General features: G+C 46.7%; 1 protein-coding gene across 2 annotated transcripts in view; it reads right to left on the reverse strand.

Moving 5' to 3' along the window:
• Nucleotides 1–23,461, reverse strand: part of LOC310827790 (cytochrome P450 2C25-like) — a 244,651-nt gene extending 221,190 nt beyond the window's left edge. The window contains exons 1-9 of one of the 2 annotated variants that reach the window (XR_014556493.1): nt 23,055–23,426; nt 17,636–17,798; nt 14,936–15,085; nt 10,511–10,671; nt 8,622–8,798; nt 7,520–7,661; nt 6,995–7,182; nt 5,667–5,808; nt 2,293–2,714 (exon numbers count right to left, since the gene is read on the reverse strand). Coding sequence is in view for 1 of the 2 variants with exons in the window: in XM_083704241.1 (XP_083560367.1) it covers nt 2,533–2,714; nt 5,667–5,808; nt 6,995–7,182; nt 7,520–7,661; nt 8,622–8,798; nt 10,511–10,671; nt 14,936–15,085; nt 17,636–17,798; nt 23,055–23,306 (1,557 nt within the window). In the remaining variant the exon portion in view is untranslated. Of the gene's footprint in view, nt 1–1,798; nt 2,715–5,666; nt 5,809–6,994; nt 7,183–7,519; nt 7,662–8,621; nt 8,799–10,510; nt 10,672–14,935; nt 15,086–17,635; nt 17,799–23,054 lie in introns of those variants that run through there. The other variant, XM_083704241.1, reaches the window with a different exon arrangement.
• Between the last annotated feature and the right edge of the window lie 1,946 nt (nt 23,462–25,407).

A 25,407-nucleotide genomic window follows, 5' to 3' on the forward strand; every position in this document is an offset into this window, starting at 1 on the left:
CGAGGGAGCCGGCGTACAGCTTCTGGGTCTGTGGCCAGCATGACTAAACCGCTTCTGGCGAACCAGAGCAGTGCACGGAAATGCCGTTTACCTTCCCACCAGAGCTGTACCTATTTATCTACTTGCACTTTGATGTGCTTTCGAACTGCTAGGTTGGCAGGAGCAGGGACTGAGCAACGGAAGCTCACCCCATTGCGGGGATTCGAACTGCCAACCTTCTGATTGGCAAGTCCTAGGCTCTGTGGTTTAACGCACAGTGCCACCCACGTCCCTTAATTGTGGAGGTACAATGTGCTAACGGGCAGATAGAGGGCACTGCTCTTGGCATCTGACATGACAGCAACCTAGTGCAAATATTGTACAGAGAGGTACAGTCATGATAAAACCTGAAGACCCTTTCGGTTCTCTCTCTGGAGAGAACTGTGCGGAAAAATGAGAAGCTGAGAGCTGAAATTGACAGTTCCTTCCATCCGCACAGCTCACAGCAGAGTTAGCACAATGGCAATTGCTCCAAGCACATTTAATCATGGTTAGATTTTACATCTAGCCTCATCCACCTTTAAAGAAACGTTCCCCATGAAAAGACTTGTTGTTGTTGTTGTTTAGTCATTTAGTCGTGTCCAACTCTTCGTGACCCCATGGACCAGAGCATGCCAGGCACTCCTGTCTTCCACTGCCTCCCGCAGTTTGGTCAAACTCATGCTGGTAGCTTCGAGAACACTGTCCAACCATCTCGTCCTCTGTCATCCCCTTCTCTTTGTGCCCTCCATCTTTCCCAACATCAGGGTCTTTTCCAGGGAGTCTTCTCTTCTCATGAGGTGGCCAAAGTACTGGAGCCTCAGCTTCAGGATCTGTCCTTCCAGTGAGCACTCCGGGCTGATTTCCTTCAGAATGGAGAGGTTGGATCTTCTTGCAGTCCATGGGACTCTCAAGAGTCTCCTCCAGCACCATAATTCAATGAAAAGACTTAGGTTAGAACAAATCACAGACACTTAGCTTAGATCTTTACTCACAGAGTTTCTGAAAATTACAATAAACAAGGCCCCATCTGCTGCCAGTAAAATAAAGGAGAATTTTTTTTTCAACTGACCTAAAAAGAAATAACTTGGTTATCTTACAAAAGAATCACACAGTCTTTCCATTAACAAAGATGCAGGCTGTAGAAATCTCCTTTCAGAGAGATTCTTCATTTGCTGAGCTGGGAGCCAAGTTGCATGGCTCCTTCTTTGTGGAAAGCTGCAGAGAGAGAAAGTGGGAGGGGGGAAGCAAAGGCTTCTGGGAGCCTGCTCTACTGCTCTACCCATAGTGGCAACTTGACTTCAGAGCTCAAGTTAACCCTTTCATACACACAAGTGTGAGTCAGAGGAAGCCAATAATCTGGCTTCTTTTGCATGCAATCAAAATGAGATTGTCATTTTTTTGTATTTGACGCCATCAAAGCTATCTAAGATGTATAAAAATATCTCGAACAAATGCTGGCGGTGTGGGCTCTCTGAAGGAAACCTGATTCATATGTGGTGGTCATGCCCCAAAATCAAAGAGTTCTGGAATGTTATATACAATGAACTGAAAAAAAAATTATAAGGATAACTTTCTCCAAAATACCTGAGGCCTTCCTACTTGGAATTGTAGGTAGAGAGTTACCAAAAAATGCAAAATATTTTTTTTGTACACAACTGCGGCCGCGAGAAACTTGGTTGCACAGAACTGGAAGAGGGAGAGGGTTCCTACTAAAACAGAATGGCAGAATAAATTGGTAGAATTTGCCGAGACAGCTGAAATGACAAATAGGCTGAGAGGCAATATAAATCAAAACTTTATTCAAAAATTGGATGTGATTAAGAAATATTTAATGAAATACAATAGCGGTGTGGCGTCTATGACAGCGTTTGAATGATTTCTGTATATATGATAGATAAAACTAAAGCAAAAGGTTTCATAAGTAGTAATAAATTTTAAGGTTACATAATTAGTATAACGTGAGGGCCATGTACACAATTGGAAAATAGAAAAGCTAAACACAACATAAAAAGGTATGGTGTAGTGAATTGCATAGAACGGTCTTTGATTTGTGTTCTTTTTCTTTTTTCATAATACAGTGGTACCTCGGGTTAAGTACTTAATTTGTTCCAGAGGTCCGTACTTAACCTGAAACTGTTCTTAACCTGAAGCACCACTTTAGCTAAAGGGGCCTCCTGCTGCCGCCACGCCACCGGAGCACGATTTCTGTTCTCATCCTGAAGCAAAGTTCTTAACCCAAGATACTATTTCTGGGATAGCGGAGTCTGTAACCTGAAGCGTCTGTAACCCGAGGTACCGCTGCATAACAATGTAATGTGGTCAAGCAAACTTAATAAAACAAATTTAAATAATAAAAATGAGGTCGTCTCCCCCAAAATGGCACCAGAGAAGCGTCTCACCCAATTTCACTCCTATAGTAAAGGTTAATCAATCAATCAATCAATTGATCCCCACGAAAGCCGGGAACCCTTGTGAGCAGGCAAAGAGGACAGCCAGAGTGCAGGAGGCCGCTTAGCGTGGAGTAAAACAGATGGAGACTTGGTGAGGGATGTTCCCAAATCCGCTGACCTCTGGGGTGAGGTCAATTTTGGTGACTCCCGGAGGGTGTTTGAGATGAAAACTTTGCAGGATGGTGGTGAGATACAGGAAGAGCTGCATTCGGGCCAATCCTTCACCCAGACAGATTCTCTTCCCTGCGGGAGGAAGAAAGGAGAAGCTGCAGCAGTTCAGGTATTTCACAAATCTAGCCGGCTTTTTTAAAAGATTAGGAATACAGTGGTGCCCCGCAGGACGAATGCCTCGCAAGACGGAAAACCCGCTAGACGAAAGGGTTTTCCGTTTTGGAGGTGCTTTGCAAGACGAATTTCCCTATGGGCTTGCTTCACAAGACGAAAATGTCTTGCGAGTTTTTCCGACTTTCCCCCCCTTTCCCCCCCTTTTTCTAAGCCGCTAAGCCGCTTATCCGCTTAGCCGCTAAAAGCCGCTAAGCCACTAATAGCGCTAAGCCGCTAAGCTACTAATGGGCTTGCTTCGCAAGACGAAAAACCGCTAGATGAAGAGACTCGCGGAACGGATTCTTTTAGTCTTGCGAAGCACCACTGTATTCATGGAGGAATATCCTCTACTGAAAGAAAACTACAGGAAAATGATGTGTATAGATGGCATATAATTCCAGTACAGATAGAGAAAATGTATAAAACTGGCTCAATGTTGGAAATGTAAGGAAAAGAAGGGACCTTTTTACCATATGTGGTGGGATTGCAGAGAAATTAAAAGATGTTAGGAAATTATATATAACGAGTTGAAGAAAATGTTTAAATTAACATTTGCCAGAAGCATTTTTGTTAGGGGTTGTAGGAAAAGGAAGGAAGATGAAGAACATATTTATGTATGCGACAACGGCGGCAAGAGTCTTAATAGCACAAGGATGGAAGAATGAGGAAACCCCGACAAAAGAACAGTGGCAAGAGAAACTGATGGACTATGCGGAACTAGCAAAATTCACGTGCGTGACAAGGACAACTGTGACTTTAAAGAAGAATGGGAACCTTTTACAAAGTACTTAAAGAAACAACAAAACAAAGTGGACTACTTGGCAGGTTATGAATAAACACACACAAATTTATTTGTTAATATAATAGATGGATAATTTAGGGATTTTTACATTTTTTTATAACATGCAGAGAATAATATGTGTTAAAAAACCAGAAAGCGGAATACAGTGGTGCCTCGCAAGATGAAAAGAATCCGTTCCGCAATTCTCTTTGTATAGCGGTTTTTTCGTCTTGCGAAGCAAGCCCATTGACAGCTTAGCGGATTAGCGCTATTAGCGGTCTAGCAGTTTTTAGCGATAAGCTGAGAAGCGGCTTATCAGCGGATCAGCTGTTAAGCGGCTTAGCAGCTTAGGAAAAGCAGGGAAAAAGCGGGGGGAAACCGCGGGAACTCGCAATATTTTTTTCGTCTTGCGAAGCAACCCCATAGAGAAATTCGTTTAGTGAAGCGCCTCCAAAACAGAAAACCCTTTCGTCTAGCGGGTTTTCCATCTTGCGAGGCGTTTGTCTTGCGGGGCACCACTGTACCCCCGTGGTGGGGTATTGTATTAAAGTAGAATGCTTTGGGGAAATGATATATAATGAGATGAAGAAAATGTTGACGTATACTGTCAGGGAACTGCCATCGGAGCCAGAGGAAGAGGGAGGGATCCAGAGGGATGCCGGAGAGCGTCCCAGGAGGGAGAGAGGCATCCATCTTCTGGGGAAGGAAATCAGCATAGCACCAGTGGAGAAGGGGGGCAGATGGGGGAATCGGCGAGGTGGCTCCATGACTCCTCGCCGGAGACCAGCGGGGAGAGCACGGGTCCTCCGCTGCCCACACCCTCCCTGTGCAGAAGGCTTCCGCGCAGGGAGAGTAGGAGGAGACTAGGCGTCAAAGAGCTTCTTTGCTGGAAGAAGTTCAAGAAATGCCCACTGACGGATTCTGCCAGCGATTGAGACAGCCATGGGTGAGTGGCTGTCCGGACAGAAAGGGTTCACCCAGGTAACTCAGCCAAGCGTGACGCCGATTTACGCATGAGCAGCCCCTAGAAGCATTACATTTACATTTGCGGGGAAAAACCAGAAGCATTTTTACTTGGCATTGTAGGTACAGAAATTAACAGACAGGACAAAAATCTGTTTTTACATGCAACTATAGCAGCGAGAGTATTACTAGCCCAATGATGGAAACAGGAAGAATTAGTAATGAAGGAGGATTGGCAAATAAAACTGATGGAGTATGCAGAACTGGCAAAGTTGACTGGGAGAATTCGGAACCAGAAAGACCAGGACTTCCTTAAGGATTGGAAGAAATATATGAATTATTTGAAAGACAATTGCATTAATGTAACATCGCTTGTAGTTTTACAAGACGTTTTGTAAGGGGGGACTATATAAATGATTGTAAAATGATTTAGGAAGAAAACAATTAGGAAATGAAGTTTAAAAGCATTCATTATAATAATAAAATGCAAGATTAGATAGCAAAATTGAAAATCGCTAGGCAGGATTGATGGAAGTCTCAGGCTATAATAGCCCAAATGAAGATGATGCAATGTGATGTGAAGCTTTGTTTGGAAAACATATGCAAAAATTAATTTTTTAAAAAAGAAAATAGAGAGGTAAAATTGACTCTCCCCCCCTGGCCCTGCTGACATGTGACCCCACAAGACGTTGTGACCCTTTGTGAAGCAAATGGTCTCCCAGCCATAGCTGTCAACTTACAGATTTGAAAATAAGGGACTAGCAGCCTCAGAAATAAGGGATCAGCAGCCAAAATAAGGGATCAACAATTACTTTGATAAAATGCATATTTTGTTGTGTGCAAATGGCTTTAGATACCTATTAGTTCCATAAATTACCATATAGCATATATTCAACACAAAAAAAGCAACAATTTGTTGTTGACAAAGGACAGCTGGACATAGAAAGGGCCTCATTACCTTCAGTAGCTTATTTAAGGGACATCATCAATAAGGGACAGCAGTGGGACACGGCGCTGGGATAAGGGACTGTTCCGCCAAATAAGGGACGCTTGACAGCTAAGCTCCCAGCCCTGATCGAGTCTGACTCACTGCTGTTTGTGGGAAAGGAAAAGGTAGAGATCCCCACCTGTGGAAAAGGGAATGTCGGCTCCGTTCTTCTTGAAGTTCCCTTTTTCATCCAGGAAATGTTCTGGGGTGAACTGGAAGGGGTTGTCGTATTGCTTGGGGTCGTGCAGTGCAGAACTCAGGATAGGGAAGACGGAGGAACCCTGGTGGGGGAAGCCAGAAGGCAAAAGACATCAAGCCCTACTCTGGAAGAGCTCGTTGTGGTTCTTTTCCAAGATGCTAATATTCAGGCAGCTTCCAGGGAGCAGAGGTGGTCCAGAAAGCAGCTCCTCTCTAATGTAGCTAACTAGACAAAATTCAGGGGCGCGGGTGGCGCTGCGGTCTAAACCACAGAGCCTTGGGCTTGCCAATCAGAAGGTCGCCGGTTCGAATCCCTGCGACGGGGTGAGCTCCTGTTGCTCGGTCCCAGCTCCTGCCAACTTAGCAGTTCGAAAGCACATCAAAGTGCATGTAGATAAATAGGTACCGCTCCAGGGGGAAGGTAAACGGCGTTTCCATGCGCTGCTCTGGTTTTGCCAGAAGTGGCTTAGTCATGCTGGCCACTTGACCCGGAAAAACTGTCTGCAGACAAACATCGGCTCCCTCAGCCAGTAAAGTGAGATGAGCGCCGCAACCCCAGAGTCGTTCGCGACTGGACTTAACTGTCAGGGGTCCTTTACCTTTACTAGACAAAAATCAGAGTCACATTCATTGCTCGGCCCACTTCTCCATTTGGGCCTGTCCTTCACTTTACGTGCCCCCCCCAAAAAAGTCTGTCCACGAGGCAACATGGCCATTGGGCATAAGATGTTTCCCCATCCTTGTCCTAAAAGCAAAAGCTCTAATTAGGGGGGGGGATTGAGCTTGTCTCTAGCGCATGCGCATGTCAAGACATGCTCTTGAACATCAATCAGCACACAGCACATAGCCTGCCACTTCATATGTTGCGCAGATGAGGATTGATGTTGATACCAAGTATAGGGTAATGGTTGTTTTTCCAAGGTCAGCTGAAAAACTCGGTGCAATAACACATCACACCAATGGTGAGCCAACACATTTTGCTGCCTGAGGCAAGACAATAAATGGTGCTCCCCAAGACCCATAGTACCAAAGGCAGGTGGAATTATTTGCCACCTGAGACAGACATGTCCACAGGCCGACCTTCCTGATAATATCATGATCTTAATCACCACCCCTTTCCTGACACCCAAAATTAAGCAACTTGAAGCAGCTGCCTCTCTCTGTACTGTACAATGGTAGGGCCGGTCCCATGTGCCCATCAACCTCTGTCTGTTTGTTGCCTGCCACTGCTCTGAAGCTGTCAGCAGACTCTGATGCCGTTCCAGGTACCTTGGGGATGAAATAGCCTTCGATTTCGGTGTCGTGTTTCGCCACACGGGTGAACCCTAAGGGGACGAGATCCATGAATCGCTGCGCTTCGTGGAGGACGGCTTCTGTGTATGGCATCTCAAGGCGATCCTTCATGGCAGGCGCCCTCTCCTGTCCTATCACTTGGTCTATTTCCTTTTGGATCTTTTCTGGAAGTGGACACAAAAGGCGGAACGTCCAAGTCACATCACAGCAGATGCAAGGGGGAAAAGAAAGCTAGTTCTTGCTACTCCGTTCTGAAACCTAGCAAGGCCACCTTAGAATGTTTCCCCTCAGGAGAGTATGGCCAAACTACTCGCGAAATCCAGCATCGCCTGAGCTCTGCGGGTGCAGTTTTCTCACTCATCTCCACTCATCCTGTAAATAGTTCCTGCCTGAATAAAGCCTTTGAACTACAGAAACTGTAAATGATTGTTCTGCTCTCATTCACCCAAGCTGCAAGGTCTGCTAACAGTGCAAGAACAGTTAATTCAGTGGTTAGTCAACCTTGCACGACTGGATGCTCAAGCAGGATCATGAGGATGTATCTCAGGGTGGTGCTTGTTGTTTCTGTCCCAGCAAGGAATATGTCATAAGCTGCCATGTTCAAGTTCTCTGTAGTGAATTCAGTCTTGGGGTTCTGCTGCTCCTGGAAAGCACAGTTTACAAAAAGAACAAAACAATCACATTATCAGTAAAGCCAGTTAAATTAGCTATTTGAAACATTTTTAAAAAACCAAATCAATGAGAAGCAAAACCAGATTAAAGCACATATCAACGCTCTACATATCTGGGTAGGCTTATCTAAACAAAATTGTTTTTAGCAGATGCCTAATTTCAGACATAGGGACGTGGGTGGTGGTGTGGTCTAAACCACAGAGCCTAGGGCTTGCCGATCGGAAGGTCGGCAGTTTGAATCCCTGTGACGGGGTGAGCGCCCGTTGCTTGGTCCCAGCTCCTGCCAAGCTAGCAGTTTGAAAGCACATCAAAGTGCAAGTAGATAAATAGGTACCACAATGGCGGGAAGGTAAACGGCGTTTCCGTGCGCTGCTCTGATTCACCAGAAGTGGCTTAGTCATGCTGGCCACATGACCTGGAAGCTGTATGCCAGCTCCCTCAGCCAATAAAGCGAGATGAGTGCTGCTACCCCAGAGTCGACCACAACTGGACCTAATGGTTAGGGGTCCCTTTACCTTTAATTTCAGACATAGGGACACGGGTGCTGCTGTGGTCTAAACCACTGAGCCTCTTGGGCTTGCCGATCAGAAGGTCGGCGGTTCAAATCCCCGCAACAGGGTGAGCTCCCGTTGTTCGGTCCCTGCTCCTGCCAACCTAGCAGTTCGAAAGCACACCGGTGCAAGTAGATAAATAGGTAGCATTCCGGTGGGAAGGTAAACAGTGTTTCCGTATGCTGCTCTGGTTTTGCCAGAAGCGGCTTAGTCATGTTGGCCACTTGACCCGGAAGCTGTCTGCAGACAAACGCCGGCTCCCTCAGCCTGTAAAGCGAGATGAGCGCCGCAACCCCAGAGTCGGCCACGACTGGACCTAACGGTCAGGGGTTCCTTTACCTTTAATTTCAGACATATAAATCCACTCCTCCATATCTCACCTGCTCCATTTTGAGGAGGAAGGAGTCTATGAAGTCCCGGGGAGCATTGGGATCCAGACTTCTCTCGTGATCTTTCACCTTCTGGGCTAAGAAGACCTGGATGTCCCCGAGGTTTTTAAATAAAGTTTGATGAGGACCAGGCAAGTAGTCTAGGATCCTGGGGAATATGTTGTAGAGCTGAGAGAAGGAGAGAGAGAGAGAGAGAGAGGAGAACAAACACTCATGAAGACATAGTGGTGAATCCGCCTTGGCGAGTTGGAATCTCTTCAGCGAACTAAAATAAATTGCACTGTCAGAAACTGACATGTGACACAGCTCAGAAGCACCCCAGACTCTGAGATTTCAGGGCCCAAACCTGAGACCCAGGACCCTGTGATGTCACAGGGCTGGGTCCTGGAGACGGAGGTTAATTGGGAGAGGAGAGCTCCTGAATCGAGCAAGCTTGATTTCAAGTAAAAAAAATAATGGATGTGCCGTGCTATATTAGAAGCAAAAAAACCCTTGTTTTGATGAATTGGAAGAGCCGCAAAAAGATTCCATTGAGCACATGGGTTGATAATATGGACAGATTAGCTACATACGAACGGATTGCATGTCGACGCAAATTAAGAATGGATAAATGCGAAGAAATGTGGAAGGAATATTTAAGCGATAAGGCGGATTGTGGAGTGAAGTGGGGGGGAGGAGAGAGAGGTGGGGAAATATTGTTAAAAAGGTGTAGTCATAGGTATATCAGTGTATTCAAATCTGAAATGTCAAATTGTGTTGTTATGGTTTTTGTTGTACTTGTCTTTTGCGGTTGTTGTTTGTATTGAAAAAATGATTAAATAATAATTTTTTTTTTTTTAAAAAAAAGAGCTTGATTTCAAATCCTGCTTTCCAGCAGAGTCTGCCGGCCCAGGAGGCAGATTGGGGCAGCTGCCTCGGGTGCAAGAATCCCGCACGGAAGCAAGGAGAAACAGCGGCAGCAGCTTCCAGGGAGAGAGACCTCACAATAGCTCACCGAGCTCCTACAAGATCTCTCTGCTGCCGCCGCCACTGCTTCTTCTCAATCTTCACGAACTCCTCATCGCCACCGGAGAAGCAAGGAGCAGTGGCCACAGCTTCCGGGTTCTGGAGAGATCTTGTGGATCCCTCGCAGTTCCAATAAGCAAGGCTTTGGCGCTGGGGGAGCGACAGTGGCAGGGGGCTCGCTTCCCATTTGCCATAATAATAATAATAATAATAATAATAATAATAATAATAATAATAATTTGTACCCAGCCCATCTGCCTGGGTTTCCCCAGCCACTTTGAGCGGCTCCCAACAGAATATTAAAAACACGATAAAACTTCCAGCATTAAACACTTCCCCAAACAGGGCTGCATTCAGATATCTTGCATTTTAATCTGTATTCTAAATTGTCGCCCCCCCCCATTATGTTTTTACTGTAATTTTACTGGTGTTAGCCGCCCTGAGCCCGGCTCTGGCCGGGGAGGGCGGGGTAATAATAATAATAATAATAATAATAATTCTAAATGTTATTAAACTGAGGCACGCTTTCCCTAATGAGGCCTCCCGCTGCCGGTGCCCTTCCACCGTTCGGCTTCCGTTCTTTGCCCAAGGTAAGTTTCCCCAGCTACTCTGGGCAGCTCCCAACAGATTAAAAACAGAATAAACATCAAATATTAAAAACTTCCCTAAACAGGGCTGCCTTCAGATAGTTGTTTATTTCCTTGACATCTGATGGGAGGGCGCCACCACCGAGAAGGCCCTCTGCCTGGTTCCTTGTAACCTCAACTCTCGCAGGGAGGGACCCCCCAGAAGGCCCTCGGAGCTGGACCTCAGTGTCCGGGCAGAACAATGGGGGTGGAGACGCTCCTTCCTCTTTTACCCAGGGTCCTCCTCACCTGCCCTGCAGTGGAACTCTCTAACCGGAAGCTTTCGACCAGCAAGCAGAGAATTCGGCGGTACTCCGGGTCATTGTAATCGAACCGTTCTCCAAGGAGGATGTGGCTGATCACGTTGCCCGTTGCACAGCTGAACAGGATGGCTGGGTTGAAGGGCTGGCCTGGCAAAGGAATTGGAGTCGGGAGGAATGGTGTCAAGAAATGCCCCAGTCGAAAAAACCGCAGTGACTACATTATTACATGAGCACTGTTCCACAGGATTTGATATTTTCATTTATATACATTCATTCGAAATAAGATGGGTTTATGAAGCATTATGAAGGGACGCGGGTGGCGCTGTGGGTTAAACCACAGAAGCCTAGGACTTGCCGATCAGAAGGTTGGCAGTTCGAATCCCCGCGACGGGGTGAGCTCCCGTTGCTCAGTCCCTGCTCCTGCCAACCTAGCAGTTTGAAAGCACGTCAAAGTGCAAGTAGATAAATAGGTACCACTCCGGTGGGAAGGTAAACGGCATTTCCGTGCGCTGCTCTGTTTCGCTGAAGCGGCTTAGTCATGCTGGCCACATGACCCAGAAGCTGTACGCCGGCTCGCTTGGCCAGTAAAGCGAGATGAGCGCTGCAACCCCAGAGTCGGCCACGACTGGACCTAATGGTCAGGGGTCCCTTTATCTTTTATGAAGCATACTATATCCACCCACCACGCTGATGAAGAAGTAGTCAATATCCGGAATTACTGTTCATCATTGTTGAATACGCAAAGCTTCACAGCTTGTCTTCCACCATACAGAGCTTGGTACCTCGTTTCATTTAAAGATTTTCAGAGACTTTGAGACTAAAGATTTCATTCTGAACTTTTAATGATTTGAAAGAATTCTACAAAGATTGTCTATTACATATGGATATGGTCATCGTGTTGCCTAGACATTGTTGAAAAAATGCACACGGCAGAGGGTTCACTCTTTATTGTCAAATAAACAATTGTCAAATTCTACAGCTCTGAACACTGACACATCTGGCATCTAGGCAGCTATTCTCTCTCTTTTTTTAATTAATATATTTTTATTGCTTTTAAATATTGCATCAAAGTAAAAAAGAAAACCCACCACCCATCACTTAACAAAAATATGTTGCATAAAGAGAAAAAGCTTACCCAAAAATAAATGTTACATATAAATAAAATAGAGTTCTTCCATACTTTATGACTCTCTCAGTGTGGGTCCTTCGTTTCCTTAGTAACTGCATTGTATTATAGCAATTAACTTAAGATATATTGTCTACATTCTTCATAACATATTATCCGGCCAGAATTATTCAAAGCATGTTAAAGGTTTCATATGGGAACAATTTTTTTTAAAAAATGTAATCTTTAGTTATCCCATTCTTTATTGAAGTTTTGGCTTGTCTGCTTCCTAATGAGTGAGTGCCTGGAGGCAGTTGGAGGATGGATGGCGGCTAACAGATTGAGGTTGAATCCTGACAAGACAGAAGTACTGTTTTGGGGGGACAGGAGGTGGACAGGTGTGGAGGACTCCCTGGTCCTGAATGGGGTAACTGTGCCCCTGAAGGACCAGGTGCGCAGCTTGGGAGTCATTCTGGACTCACAGCTGTCCATGGAGGCGCAGGTCAGTTCTGTGTCCAGGGCAGCTGTCTACCAGCTACATCTGGTACGCAGGATGAGACCCTACCTGCCCACAAAATAAAAAAAATTCCTTCCAGTAGCACCTTAAAGACCAACTAAGTTAGTTCTAGGTATGAGCTTTCGTGTGCATGCACACTTCTTCAGATACACTGAAACAGAAGTCAAGGTGCTACTGGAAGGAAATTTTTTATTTTGTTTTGACTATGGCAGACCAACACGGCTACCTATCTGTACCTGCCCACAGACTGTCTGGCCAGAGTGGTGCATGCTCTAGTTATCTCCCGCTTGGACTACTGCAATGCGCTGTATGTGGGGCTACCTTTGAAGGTGACCTGGAAACTACAACTAATCCAGAATGCGGCAGCTAGACTGGTGACTGGGAGTGGCCGCCGAGACCACATAACACCGGTCCTGAGAGATCTACATTGGCTCCCAGTACGTTTCTGAGCACAATTCTAAGTGTTAGTGCTGACCTTTAAAGCCCTAAACAGCCTCGGTCCTGTATACCTGAAGGAGTGTCTCCACCCCCATCGTTCAGCCAGACACTGAGGTCCAGTGCCGAGGGCCTTCTAGTGGTTCCCTCCCTGCAAGAAGCAAAGCTACAGGGAACCAGGCAGAGGGCCTTCTCGGTGGTGTCACCCGCCCTGTGGAACGTCCTCCCAGCAGATGTGAAGGAAATAAGCAGCTATCTTATTTTTAAAAGACCTCTCAAGGCAGCCCTGTTTAGGGAAGTTTTTAATATTTAATGCTGTATTGTTTTGAACACTCGATTGGGAGCTGCCCATAGTGGCTGGGGAAACTCAGCCAGATGGGTGGGGTATAAATGAAAAATTAGTATTAATATTTGTATTATTACTAATTTTCCCTGTCATCTTTGCCAGTTCTAAATATTCAAACAGCTGTTCTCAGGTCTGTGCTCTATGGAGCAGTTGCACCAACTGGGGAACCCTCTCTATCCACCGGTTTATGTCCCTTCCCCTGGCCGGCTGGAGACTGTGCCTGTGCAGAAACTGCCTTTGCTCATCCCTCTTCAGTCCCCTCCTGGTTCTGGGAGACAGTGGTGCAGGAGAGTGTTCACTCCCTCGCCTTTTTCTGACCCATCCTGTGTTCCACCCTCCAGCTCTGAAGCTTTGCCTGCCTCAAATACCTGCCTCCTGGCTGTTACAGTTCCCCACAGTAGTAAGCTGCCACCACCTCCTTTCCTGGGTCAACCTTCGAAAAGAGTCCAAGTAGGAGAACTCTGTGCCACATGTACCTTGACGCAGACAGAAATCCAACAGGTGTAACCGGTAGGTGTCCGAAGTGGCCAGGCGCCGGTTTAGCTTCTCCAGGCAAAAGGCACACAATACAAAGAGGCAAAAGTCCTTTCCCAAATTTATTGAAAAAATCACTCAGAAAATAGAAGCTTGCACGCACGCATCGCTTTTCGCTGCTTCTGCGCATGTGCGTGACGTTGTTTGGAGCGTCTGCGCATGCGCAAGTGGCGAAACCTGGAAGTAACGCGCTCCGTTACTTCCGGCTTGCCACAGAGCGCAACTCGAATGCGCTCTTCCCGAAGCACATTCAACCCGAGGTATGACTGTACAAAGATTTCCTAACTTCACTACATAAGTATTTTGCCTTCATAGTTTTTACTGCTACTGTTGCTGTGAACCATTACAAGATAGTAAGTAAAGTAAGTATTTAAACTTACGTCCCAGGTTGCTGTTCCCTGATTCTTTATCCAGCAGGGTAAGAAAAGCTCTAGGGCAGGCATAGGCAAACTCCGCCCTTCCAGATGTTTGGGACTACAATTCCCATCATCCCTAGCTAACAGGAACAGTGGTCAGGGATGATGGGAATTGTAGTTCCAAACATCTGGAGGGGCGGAGTTTGCCTATGCCTGCTCTAGGGCCTTACCAGAGCCCTCATACCAAAGCTTGATCACAGCTTTGCATAGTAGGGTAATAGAAAGTGGGTTTCGTTTGCTCCCCATTTATTTATTCCTGCCAGCGCAAAGCTGTGATCGCATACGTGAAATAAGACATGAGCTACCTGTAATCGTAACAGTGAATGGGCAGGTGATCTTTACTACAAGAAACAAGAGGAAGAAGCAAAGTCCCCCCCCCCCCGTATTACTTAGTCTAGATTTTTATATATTAAAAAATGCATCCCCCGGAGATTTCAAAGGGCAACCTATTTGCACGTTGTGGGAATGCTCAGGGATGCAGGAGAGGATATATTGTCTGATTATATCCTTATCCAACTTAACAAGTTCCACAATTTCAGCAAAGTAACGTTCCCTTCTTTTAAATTTGCAGCAGCTGTGTTTGCTCAGGCTCGCTAAAGTCTCTATAATAACTGTTCTGGTATTTTCTCCCTCATAAAGGATAAGACACGACAGTCTTCTACAAAAGTATAAAAAGAATTTACTCACATTCTGTTCACAATCAGATCCCAGAAGGCAGACTTAGCTTAGAAAAGTAACATACACTTGGAATCTATCTCATAAGAAGACAGTCCCTTTGTCCTCTCTTGGCTGGAGGCCAAGAGAGCATCTTTGGCTAAGCAGATGTTGCTTCTTTGATGCATGTATTCAAAGCCCTGCCCTGTGCTTTTGTCGTTACCTGCACAGGTGAGGCCACACCCACCTCTAGTCCCATGCAGAGGAAGTCTGTCCCAGCCCAGAATGAAACAGGAAGTTTACCTGCTGGCTGGACAAACATCCCTCCCCATGTGCAAACATGTTCACTCTAGGAATGTTGTACTTGACTGCTCTTGTGTTTCACATCCTACACACATACTCACCATTTTTGGCCCTGATCTCCTTCATCAGGTACTCTGCCTCTTCCTGGATCCTCTCCTCAATGTTCTTCTTCCCCATCCCAAAGTTCCTCATGGTGGTGAGGGAGAAGCGGCGGAGCTGGAGCCAGCGCTCGCCATTGGACATGATGATCCCTGCAGAAGAAACATAGGACTCGGCTACATTAGTCAAGAAAAGGCGAATCAAATGCGCTATAAACACGCGACACCAGATGGTGCCAGAGAGCAGGACATTTTAAAACGCTCTTTCCTATAGGGATTTCTTTCTTTTGCTATAACAATCTAATTTATGACTTATTCATAGACTTTTTGTCCTGTGTCTAGAGCCACCCTGTAGTCTATGTTAGGTTTCTGTTTGTGCCACTGTGCAGGGCTTGGAGTCACAAGACTCTGTTTACATTCCAGAGATTACAGACTGCTGGAAGTCTCACGGGAGACGGATGTTGTTATTACTGGTTTCCTGTTTCTTTGTACTAGTTGCCTCTCTGCCTTCACAGAGAGAGGATGTATATTTCTTTTCTGTCTGCGTAGTTAGAAATAAATCTCTTAGCAATGTAGCTCATATTTCTCGTCCTCTTCTGCTGCTTGGACACTCTGCAAAATGAGGGAACGTACCTGGAGCCTCATCAAAGGCTCAGGTCGTTAATCACCGTCGGAGGACTCGAGGACTCGGTCGAACACAAGTTCCGACAGTCTATGCCAGTGGTTCTCAATTAGCTGATTACTGAGGACCCCTTATTTTTCAAAAGTCAAGCCACAGAACCCTTGCTGATGCCTGGGGCAGCAGAAGTTGTTGAGCTTGGGCGTCAGAGACCGTTCTGAGGGGGGCTGCACTGAGGAGGAATGGTGGGAGTCTCCCCCTCCCCCTGCTCTTACCCCGGATTGTGAATTTTCCCAGGAGCAGGAGGACAGTATAGATTTGGAACAGCGGTTTGCAGAGGGGCATAGTTCAGAAGGCAGAAGCTGGGAAATACTGGGTGGGGAACAGCTAGGAGAAGAGACACTGGCACTTCTGGCTCAGAAATGGAAGCAGCAGGAACTTCCAACACTGGTCAAGATGATGGAGTATGTAGAGATGGCGAAGTTGACGGGGAAGATCCGGAACCAGCGTGACAAACTGTTTCGAAAGGACTGAAACAAATTTATATTTTATACGAAAGAAAATTATAAACGTTTGAAAACGTTTGTGGGCTTGAATTGAATTTTTTTGTAACGTAAATAAAAGGAACTGATTTACTGATAACAAGGCAAAATGTTATAATTCGACAAAGGGTAAATAAGTTTTTATAGAAATGCGAAGAATATGGAAAGTTCTGTGGAAGTCAGAATGAAGGAGGGAAGGAGGTCGATGCTCATACAGAGTAATATATTGTCACAGAATTATGTAACAAAATGTGAATATGATTTAAGTGGAAAACTCAATAATTTTTATTTTATTTTTTAAAGGAGAAGAGACACTGGAAGAGAGAGGGTTAACAGATCCACAGTCTCTAGACAGCCTTCTTCCACCACCCTCACCAAAGTTGAGAAGAGCTCAGAAAGTGGCAGAACAGAAAGCACAGAGGGTACAAGCTCAGATGACGAGATGTAGAAGAGACATAGATTAACAGGGACAGCAGGGGGTGATATCCTTAATTTGGAGCACCGCCATTTCTAGGAGATAGGTTCTTTCTTCTCTCGCTGTGATTATTAAACTGGTAAGAAGACTCCTTTTCCTTTTTTCTGCTTATCTACAGCCACTGGGGGAGAAAGCCAATTCCCTGAAGCCTGACATTAGGAGATCGTCTCAAACTTTTGAGCTTTTTTTGAGGAGATCACCCCAAGTTGTTGTGTCCCACCAATGCAATTGGGTGTGCAAGCAAGAGAGGGCAGGGACTGGAGTCCCTGATGCCGCCGGCACATGAAGCACCATGCTTGGAGCAGGACCCATGAGTCAGGTCAGCCTTGGCCCACGAGATGTGTCAGGCTGCTCTCCCCACCAGCCCAGCTATGGTCACATCAGCCCGCGCATCACCCAGCCCAGCTTGCTGGGACTGTTGAGTGTTGCGCTGGGGGCAGGGGCCATGCTAATCTTCTCTGTGTTTTGTCGTTTAGTCGTGTCGGCCTCTTCGTGACCCCCTGGACCAGAGACAGGCACTCCTGTCTTCCACTGCCTCCTGCAGTTTGGTCAAACTCATGCTGGTAGCTTCGAGAACACTGTCCAACCATCTCGTCCTCTGTCGCCCCCTTCTCCTTGTGCCCTCCATCTTTCCCAACATCAGGGTCTTTTCCAGTGAGTCTTCTCTTCTCACGAGGTGGCCCAAGTCTTGGAGCCTCAGCTTCAGGATCTGTCCTTCCAGTGAGCACTCAGGGCTGATTTCCTTCAGAATGGAGAGGTTTGATCTTCTTGCAGTCCATGGGACTCTCAAGAGTCTCCTCCAGCACCAGAATTCAAAAGCATCCATTCATTTATATGATTTATATGGATAAAAAGCAAGCAAAAACTGTTGAAACTGGTCCGGTGAGATGTGGGGCCTGCAGAGATGAGGCGTGTGGCCTAGGGAACATTTCGAGGGCCAGACAGAAAGCTATGTAGGGCCACATCCAGCTCTCAGGGCTGAGATCCCCCCCCACCCTTGGCCTAGAGACCCTTTCCACTTTTCCACCCAGGCTAACAGTGCGCCCCTCATGTAAGAGATGCAATACCTAGTCCTCTGTTGATCTTATCTGCTGATGGGAAGCTGCCTCGGTCGAGAAACTCATCTCCACGATCAACGAGGACTTTCTTCACCAAGTCATAACCGAAGAGAACCACAGCCTGGTCTGAGCCAAAATACACGGTGAAGATCGGCCCGTATTTTTTGCTCAACTGCAAAGACAAAGCAGGGAAGAGAGGGAGCAGGCATCAGAGTGCTGGTGATTGCAGAAGACTAGCGGAAGTGGTGGCCGTGGGTTACATTTTGGGGTGTAATAATAATAATAATAATAATAATAATAATAATAATAATAATTTTTTATTTGTACCCCGCCCATCTGGCTGGGTTTCTCCAGCCACTCTGGGCGGTTTCCAACAAAACACTAAAATACAATAACCTATAAAACATTAAAAGCTTCCCTAAACAGGGCTGCCTTCAGATGTCTTCTAAAAGTCTGGTAGTTATTTTCTCTTTGACATCTGGTGGGAGGGTGTTCCACAGGGCAGGTGCCACCACCAAGAAGGGCCTCTGCCTGGTTCCCTGTAACCTGGCTTCTCGCAGTGAGGGAACCGCCAGAAGGCCCTCGGAGCTGGACCTCAGTGTCTGGGCAGAACAATGGGGGTGAAGACGCTCCTTCAGGTCTACTGGGCCGAGGCCGTTTAGGGCTTGAAAGGTCAGCACCAACCCTTTGAATTGTGCTTGGAAACGTACTGGGAGCCAATATAGGTCTTTCAGGACTGGTGTTATACGGTCTTGGCAGCCACTCCAAGTCACCAGTCTAGCTGCCGCATTCTGGACTTGCCCCCCTCACCTCTTCTTGCAGCTCCCCCCAAGTACCGCTTCTCAGGCCGGCCACAAGGTCTGAGGGACAGTGGACTGGCCCGCAGCTAAAATTTGTTGCTGACCCCTGATTCAGTCAGTAGAGCATGAGACTTTTAATTTCTTCATCTTTTGTGCGCCATTCTAGTAAAAACCCATAGACCTTAGACAGTGTTTTTGTGTTGTTTTGTAGTACAGTGGTACCTCGGGTTATAAACACCTGAGTTTGCTTCTTTCCTCCTCCCTCCCAGTCGGCTCCCCTTTTGTGTTGTGTCTTTGTATTATTGTAAAAACTGAAGACCGGGACTGTCTTTTCCAGTATAGTGGCTTACAGACGTTTCAGGTTACAGACTCCGCTAACTCAGAAATAGTACCTCGGGTTAAGAACTTTGCTTCAGGATGAGAACAGAAATTGTGCGGCGGCAGCAGGAGGCCCCATTAGCTAAAGTGGTACCCAGGTTAAGAACAGTTTCAGGTTAAGAACAGACCTCCAGAATGAATTAAGTTCTTAACCCGAGGTACCACTGTACTGCAATTTCTACTATTGATCTTGTTTGTTCAAAACCTCTTGGTTTTTTTGTCTTTTGAGAAATGTCGTTCATTGAATGGTACTCCATCCAACTTGATAATTTATCTTTTAGTTCCTCATAAGGCCTGAACTAGGGACGTGGGTGGCGCTGTGGGATAAACCACAGAGCTTAGGACTTGCTGATCAGAAGGTCGGCAGTTCAAATCCCCGTGACAGGATGAGCTCCCGTTGCTCGGTCCCTGCTCCTGCCAACTTAGCAGTCCGAAAGCACGTCAAAGTGCAAGTAGATAAATAGGTACCGCTCTGGCGGGAAGGTAAACGGCGTTTCTGTGCGCTGCTCTGATTCGCCAGAAGCGGCTTAGTCATGCTGGCCACGTGGTCCGGAAGCCGTACGTCGGCTCCCTCGGCCAGTAAAGTGAGATGAGCGCCGCAACCCAAGAGTCGGCCACGACTGGACCTAATGGTCAGGGGTACCTTTAAGGCCAGATCTTAATTACCGTACATTCTTTTCTTCCAACAGCATGAGACTTTTAATTTCAGGGTTGTGGGTTCGAGTCCCACCTCGGGCAAAGATTCCTGCATTGGAAGGGGTTGGACTAGTGGCACTGGAGGGGGAAATCGGGACATTCCGGGATCACATCGGAAATCGGGATGGGACTAATCCTGGAAAACCAGGATACTTGGAGGGTTGTATGAGGTTGCAGTCGTGGTACACAACCCTTTGAACAGGGGTCGGGGGGTGCTTTTCTTTCATAGTGGGTGCAAGCTTTGAGGAAGAGAGTTAGGTTGCTTCGACCCCATCAAGATTTGAAGGTGGGTGAAATATACTCGAAGTCGAGAGTGGATTTCATGCTCTTTTTTCAGCTCATAGTGGTGAGGAGGAAAGGAAGGTCCCCCAGAATGTCTGCTTTATATACATTATTTACACAATGGGCCCTGCGTGATTGGCTGATTCCGGGATTCTCCTGTAGGCCAATCAGGTTGCAGATTCACTTCCACCTGGAGCTGGATTGGGTGGCTCCTGTGGACCAACCATACTGCTGCATTCTGGATGCTATTATTCTATGACCAATCAGACTGCTACATTCTGAATCCTATTGTTCTAGGACCAATCAGACTGCTGCATTCTGAACCCTATTGTTCTAGGACCAATCAGACTGCTGCATTCTGAATCCTATTGTTCTAGGACCAATCAGACTGCTGCATTCTGGATCCCATTGTCCTAGGACCAATCAGACTGCATTTTGGATCCTATTCAACTCAGTACATAACAGTGGGGTTCAAGCCCATGTTGGTTAAGCAATGGAAATACAGTTAGTTCCATCTGGGGGGAAATGAAACTTGACTTTTTTTGCATTTAGAGAAGCGATGAGGCAATGCTCTGAGAATATGGGACGACTGATTGGCCCGGCGCCATCCGTTCGCCGCACATTGGAATAAATGCTCGATAAACATCTGCCGTTGCATAAGCTCCATGCAAACAAATCACAGAGTGTGGAAAGAGAGAAAAAGGAGGGTCACGAACAGGGCAGATCATGAGACTTTTGGTTATGAAAACATGTTTATCCCCACAAAGAGCCTCTTTGTTTCCCAGCTCCTTCCCTCTTGCTCTTTCCCCAAACCTGGTGCTCGGCATCAGAGTTTTCAAACTACAACTCCCACCAGCCCCGGCCATTGGACTCTCTTCCTTTCAAAAAATGCAACCATGTAGACAAGGATTAAATGTAAGGTATTGGTTGCGTTTAGAATAGATTTATGAAAGATTTAGAAAACATTGATTAGAATATTTGTGTCAGATTGTATGGGGAAAATACGGAACGACAGATACAATCTTGCTTAAAATGTATATAGGAAGTGCAGTATAAGCGAGGGAAGCCAATCCATGAAATTTTATTATTATTTTCATATTGAGATATTTGTAGAATAAACTTGGAAGAAATTCTTCCAACTTTTCTTCTTCTTTATTTTTTCTTCTTCTTTCTTTTCTTCTTCTTTTCTCTTTTGTTCCTTTTTTCATATATGTGCTTATTTGAAATATGTATATATGTATGTATTTGCAATATTTTGCTTATATTTTGTAACAATTTAAGGCAAAGGTAAAGGGACCCCTGACCATTAAGTCCAGTCGTGACCGACTCTGGGGTTGTGGCGCTCATCTTGCTTTACTGGCCGATGGAGCCGGCGTACAGCTTCCGGGTCATGTGGCCAGCATGACTAAGCTGCTTCTGGCGAACCAGAGCAGCACACGGAAATGCCGTTTACCTTCCTGCCGGAGTGGTACCTATTTATCTACTTGCACTTTGATGTGCTTTCGAACTGCTAGGTTGGCAGGAGCAGGGACCGAGCAACGGGAGCTCACCGTTTCAAACCACGGACCTTCAGATTGGCAAGTCGTAGGCTCTGTGGTTTAACCCACAGCGCCACCCGCGTCCCCCTTTGTAACAATTACTGTATGTTAAATAAATTATTTTTAAAAAAAAAAAAAAAATGCAACCATTTCCTCTCATCCTCCAAACGACACCCTCTGGCCCACCCTCTGCGGCCAGATGTCTCCTTCTGAATCCTTGCCTGCAGCTGTTTGCAGACTTGTTCCGTCATGTGAGGAGGTTTCCAAAATGTTATTTCACCGTGCTCTGAGCTACATGGCTGTAAAGCATTCCTGGGGGAATGCTTGGACTACTTATCTCCCGCTTGGACTACTGCAATGCGCTCTATGTGGGGCTACCTTTGAAGGTGACCCGGAAACTACAACTAATCCAGAATGCGGCAGCTAGACTGGTGACTGGGAGCGGCCGCCGAGACCATATAACACCGGTCTTGAAAGACCTACATTGGCTCCCAGTACATTTTCGAGTACAATTCAAAGTGCTGGTGTTGACCTTGAAAGCCCTAAACGGCCTCAAAGGCCCAGTAGACCTGAAGGAGCGTCTCCACCCCCATCGTTCTGCCCAGACGTTGAGGTCCAGCGCCGAGGGCCTTCTGGCGGTTCCCTCACTGCGAGAAGCAAAGCTACAGGGAACCAGGCAGAGGGCCTTCTCGGTAGTGGCGCCCGCCCTGTGGAATGCCTTCCCATCAGATGTCAAAGCGAAAAATAACTACCTGACATTCAGAAGACATCTTAAGGCAGCCCTGTTCAGGGAAGTTTTTAATCTGTGATATTTTAGTGTATTTTTGGTTTTTATGGAAGCCGCCCAGAGTGGCTGGGGAGGTCCAGCCAGATGGGCGGGGTACAAATAATAAATTATTATTATTATTATTATTATTATTATTATTATTATTATTATCATGCAGGTGGCTTTTAAAAAAATGTCTTTTATTAGCAATTTCAACATAACAGATTATCAAAACATATCATATTCATTATTTCCCGCCTTCCCCCCTTCAACCTCCCCCCCTCCGAGACTTCCCGCAGCTCCACTCTCTGATTTCTCAGCACATATTATTCTCTGCCTGTTATAAAATTATACATGTCCTTACATTATCTATCTACCACGTTATCAACCAATACATTTGTGTATGTTTATTCAAAACCTGCCAAGGAGTCCAATTCATTTTGTTGTCTTTTTAGATAATTTGTAAAAAGCTCCCATTCTTCCTTAAAGTCGCAGTTGTCCTTGTCCCGCAATTTATATGTCAATTTAGCCAGCTCTGCATAGTTCATCCATTTTTCTTGCTACTGTTCTTTCCTCATTCTTCCATCCTTGTGCTATCAAGACACTTGCCGCTGCTGTAGCTTACATAAATAAGTTCTTTGTTTTTCCTGGGCAGGTCTTGTTCTACAATCCCTAACAGAAATGCTTCTGGTCTGTTTGTTTTTTACAAATGTCATTTTAAACATTTTTTTTTCAATTCATTGTATATCATTTTCCGATTTTTAAAAACTTCTCTACATTCCCACCACATAGGATAAAAAGTCCCTTCTTTTTCTTTACATTTCCAACATATGTTTGACCTGGGTTTTTTTTACATTTTTCCTAGGCATGCAGGTGACTTAAATAGATAGCCCAGAGACAAAGCCTGCCCAAATTCCCAGTGGGTCAGGGAGCCTGGGATACGGCTTAGACGAAGGCCAAATCCTTACCTCTCTGAAGTTTCCAACAAGGTTCTGCACCTTCAGCTGTAGGAGGTTCCCGACCAACGGAAGAGGTGTTGGCCCCGGAGGCAAGTTTTTCGCCTTAGGTCTCGTCCCCCAAACCAAGAGGAAGACCAGGCAGATGACCAAGAAGATTGTCGTGCTCCCCAGCAGCTCCATGGCTGCACCAGGTAGCAGCTGGAGGCTCCTATCTCCAGACGAGGAAAAGTCTACAGTCCAGAGATTATATTCTCCAAACATCAGAATCAGAGCCAGCGTCGTGAGCCAACAGGGCGGGAGGCCGGTTTGCAAACCCTGCCAGTTTGTCCAAAGGTTGTTACATAAGCCCTCTAAACATGTTGTGCTTTTCAGGACTTGGCTCTACTGAAAATTGTTCTCTGGGGTTAACTAGGGAAGGAAGCATCTCCACCCCCATAGTTCTGCCCAGACACTGAAGTCCGGCTCTGAGGACCTTCTGGCAGTTCCCTCCCTGCGAGAAGTGAAGCTACAGGGAACCAGGCAGAGGGCCTTCTCGGTGGTGGCACCTGCCCTGTGGAACACCCTCCCATCAGATGTCAAGGAAATAAACAATTGAGGGCACACTCGCTAAACCCTGTCTGTGGTGCCTACCCCTTTCCCCAAATAATGAGACAAGAGACCAGAGCATGGGTTCGAATTGGCCACAACTTTATTGAGCTTCAGAAGTTGGAAACTTGGCACAGGACCTGGCAGGTAACCTTCTCAGCCCACCTGGCTGAGGATATGCAGGCAGGTGAGGTCCAGTGAGAGGGGACTGCAAAGCGCAAACCTACACAGCTTGCCCTTCCACCGACCTCGTCCCGGGAGTTTGACGTACATGCCACCACTCTAGGGCCAGGGACTCCCAGTTTGCCCTTTAACGGGCCCTGCAAGCGCCGCCGCATGGGGAGGGAGCATGAATGCATCCCCCCCAACTTGATGTTAGACTAAAGGATACCTTGCCAAGGCCTAAAACCGCCAAAGTTGTGACGAAATGCTACTGGGAAGGCGAAACCTGCCAATGCAGGGAAAATTCTTCCCCAATTCTGAACACAGCAACCATCTTACGGCCGCAGCAGCGCCCGCTGACCTGGAATGCAAAATATTAGCCTGTAAGGAAAGAATCATTAACCTGAAGATCGCTGACCTAAGATGAAATTATAGAGGCAATAAATTATTAGAGGGAGGGTGGGTGATCCCGGAAGGAAGAAAACCAAAAGAGGCCTCTTTTCTTTGGCCTTAACCCCACCCCTGGCCGGCCATCCATTGTCCTACCTGGCTGAGGGTGGGTCAAAGACCAGCTCAAGCAGGTGGGTGGCACCAGCCCAGGGGAGAGCCCAGCTCAGTGCCAGAAACCCAGCCCACCTGTGGGGAAGGGAGGGCGGAAACTATCTGATTTTTAGAAGATATCTGAAGGTAGCCCTGTTTAGGGAAGTTTTTAATCTTTGATGTTTTATCGTGTTTTTAATATTCTGTTGGGAACTGGCCAGAGCGGCTGGGGAAACCCAGCCAGATGGGTGGGTTATAAATAATAATAAATCATCGTCGTCATCATCATCTGTCAGGGAACTGCCATCGGAGCCAGAGGAGGAGGGAGGGCTCCGGAGGGATGCTGGAGAGCGTCCCAGTAGGGAGAGAGGCAGCCCATCTTCTGGGGAAGGAAATCAGCGTAACACCAGTGGAGAAGGGGGGCAGATGGGGGAATCGGCGAGGCGGTCCCATGACTCCTCGCCGGGGACCAGCAGGGAGAGCACGGGTCCTCCGCTGCCCACACCCTCCCTGCGCAGAAGGCTTCCGCGCAGGGAGAGTAGGCGGAGACTAGGCGTCAAAGAGCTTCTTTGCTGGAAGAAGTTCAAGAAACGCCCACTGACGGATTCTGCCAGCGATTGAGACAGCCACGGATGGGTGGCTGTCCGGACAGGAAGGGTTCACCCAGGTAACTCAGCCAAGCGTGGCGCCGATTTACGCACGAGCAGCCCCTAGAAGCATTACATCATCCTTGCCAGTATGCTCTCAAAGTGCAATGGCTCCCAGTTGCAAGAAAGGAAATTCCATCTAAACATACGGGGAAAACTTCCTGAAAGTAAGAGCTGTTTGCCAGTGGAACAGTCTCCCCTGGGATGACGTGGACTCTCCTTCCATGAAGGTTGTTAAGCAGAGGCTGGGTGGCCATCTGTCAGGCATGCTTTCGTTGGAATCCTAGAATCACAGAACCCTAGAGTTGGAAGAGACCCCAAGGGCCATCGAGTCCAACCCCCTGCCAAGCAGGAAACACCATCAGAGCACTCCTGACATATGGTTGTCAAGCCTCTGCTTAAAGACCTCCAAAGAAGGAGACTCCACC

Source organism: Podarcis gaigeae (assembly GCF_964106915.1).
Source record: "Podarcis gaigeae genome assembly, chromosome: 12".
NCBI lineage: Eukaryota > Metazoa > Chordata > Lepidosauria > Squamata > Lacertidae > Podarcis > Podarcis gaigeae.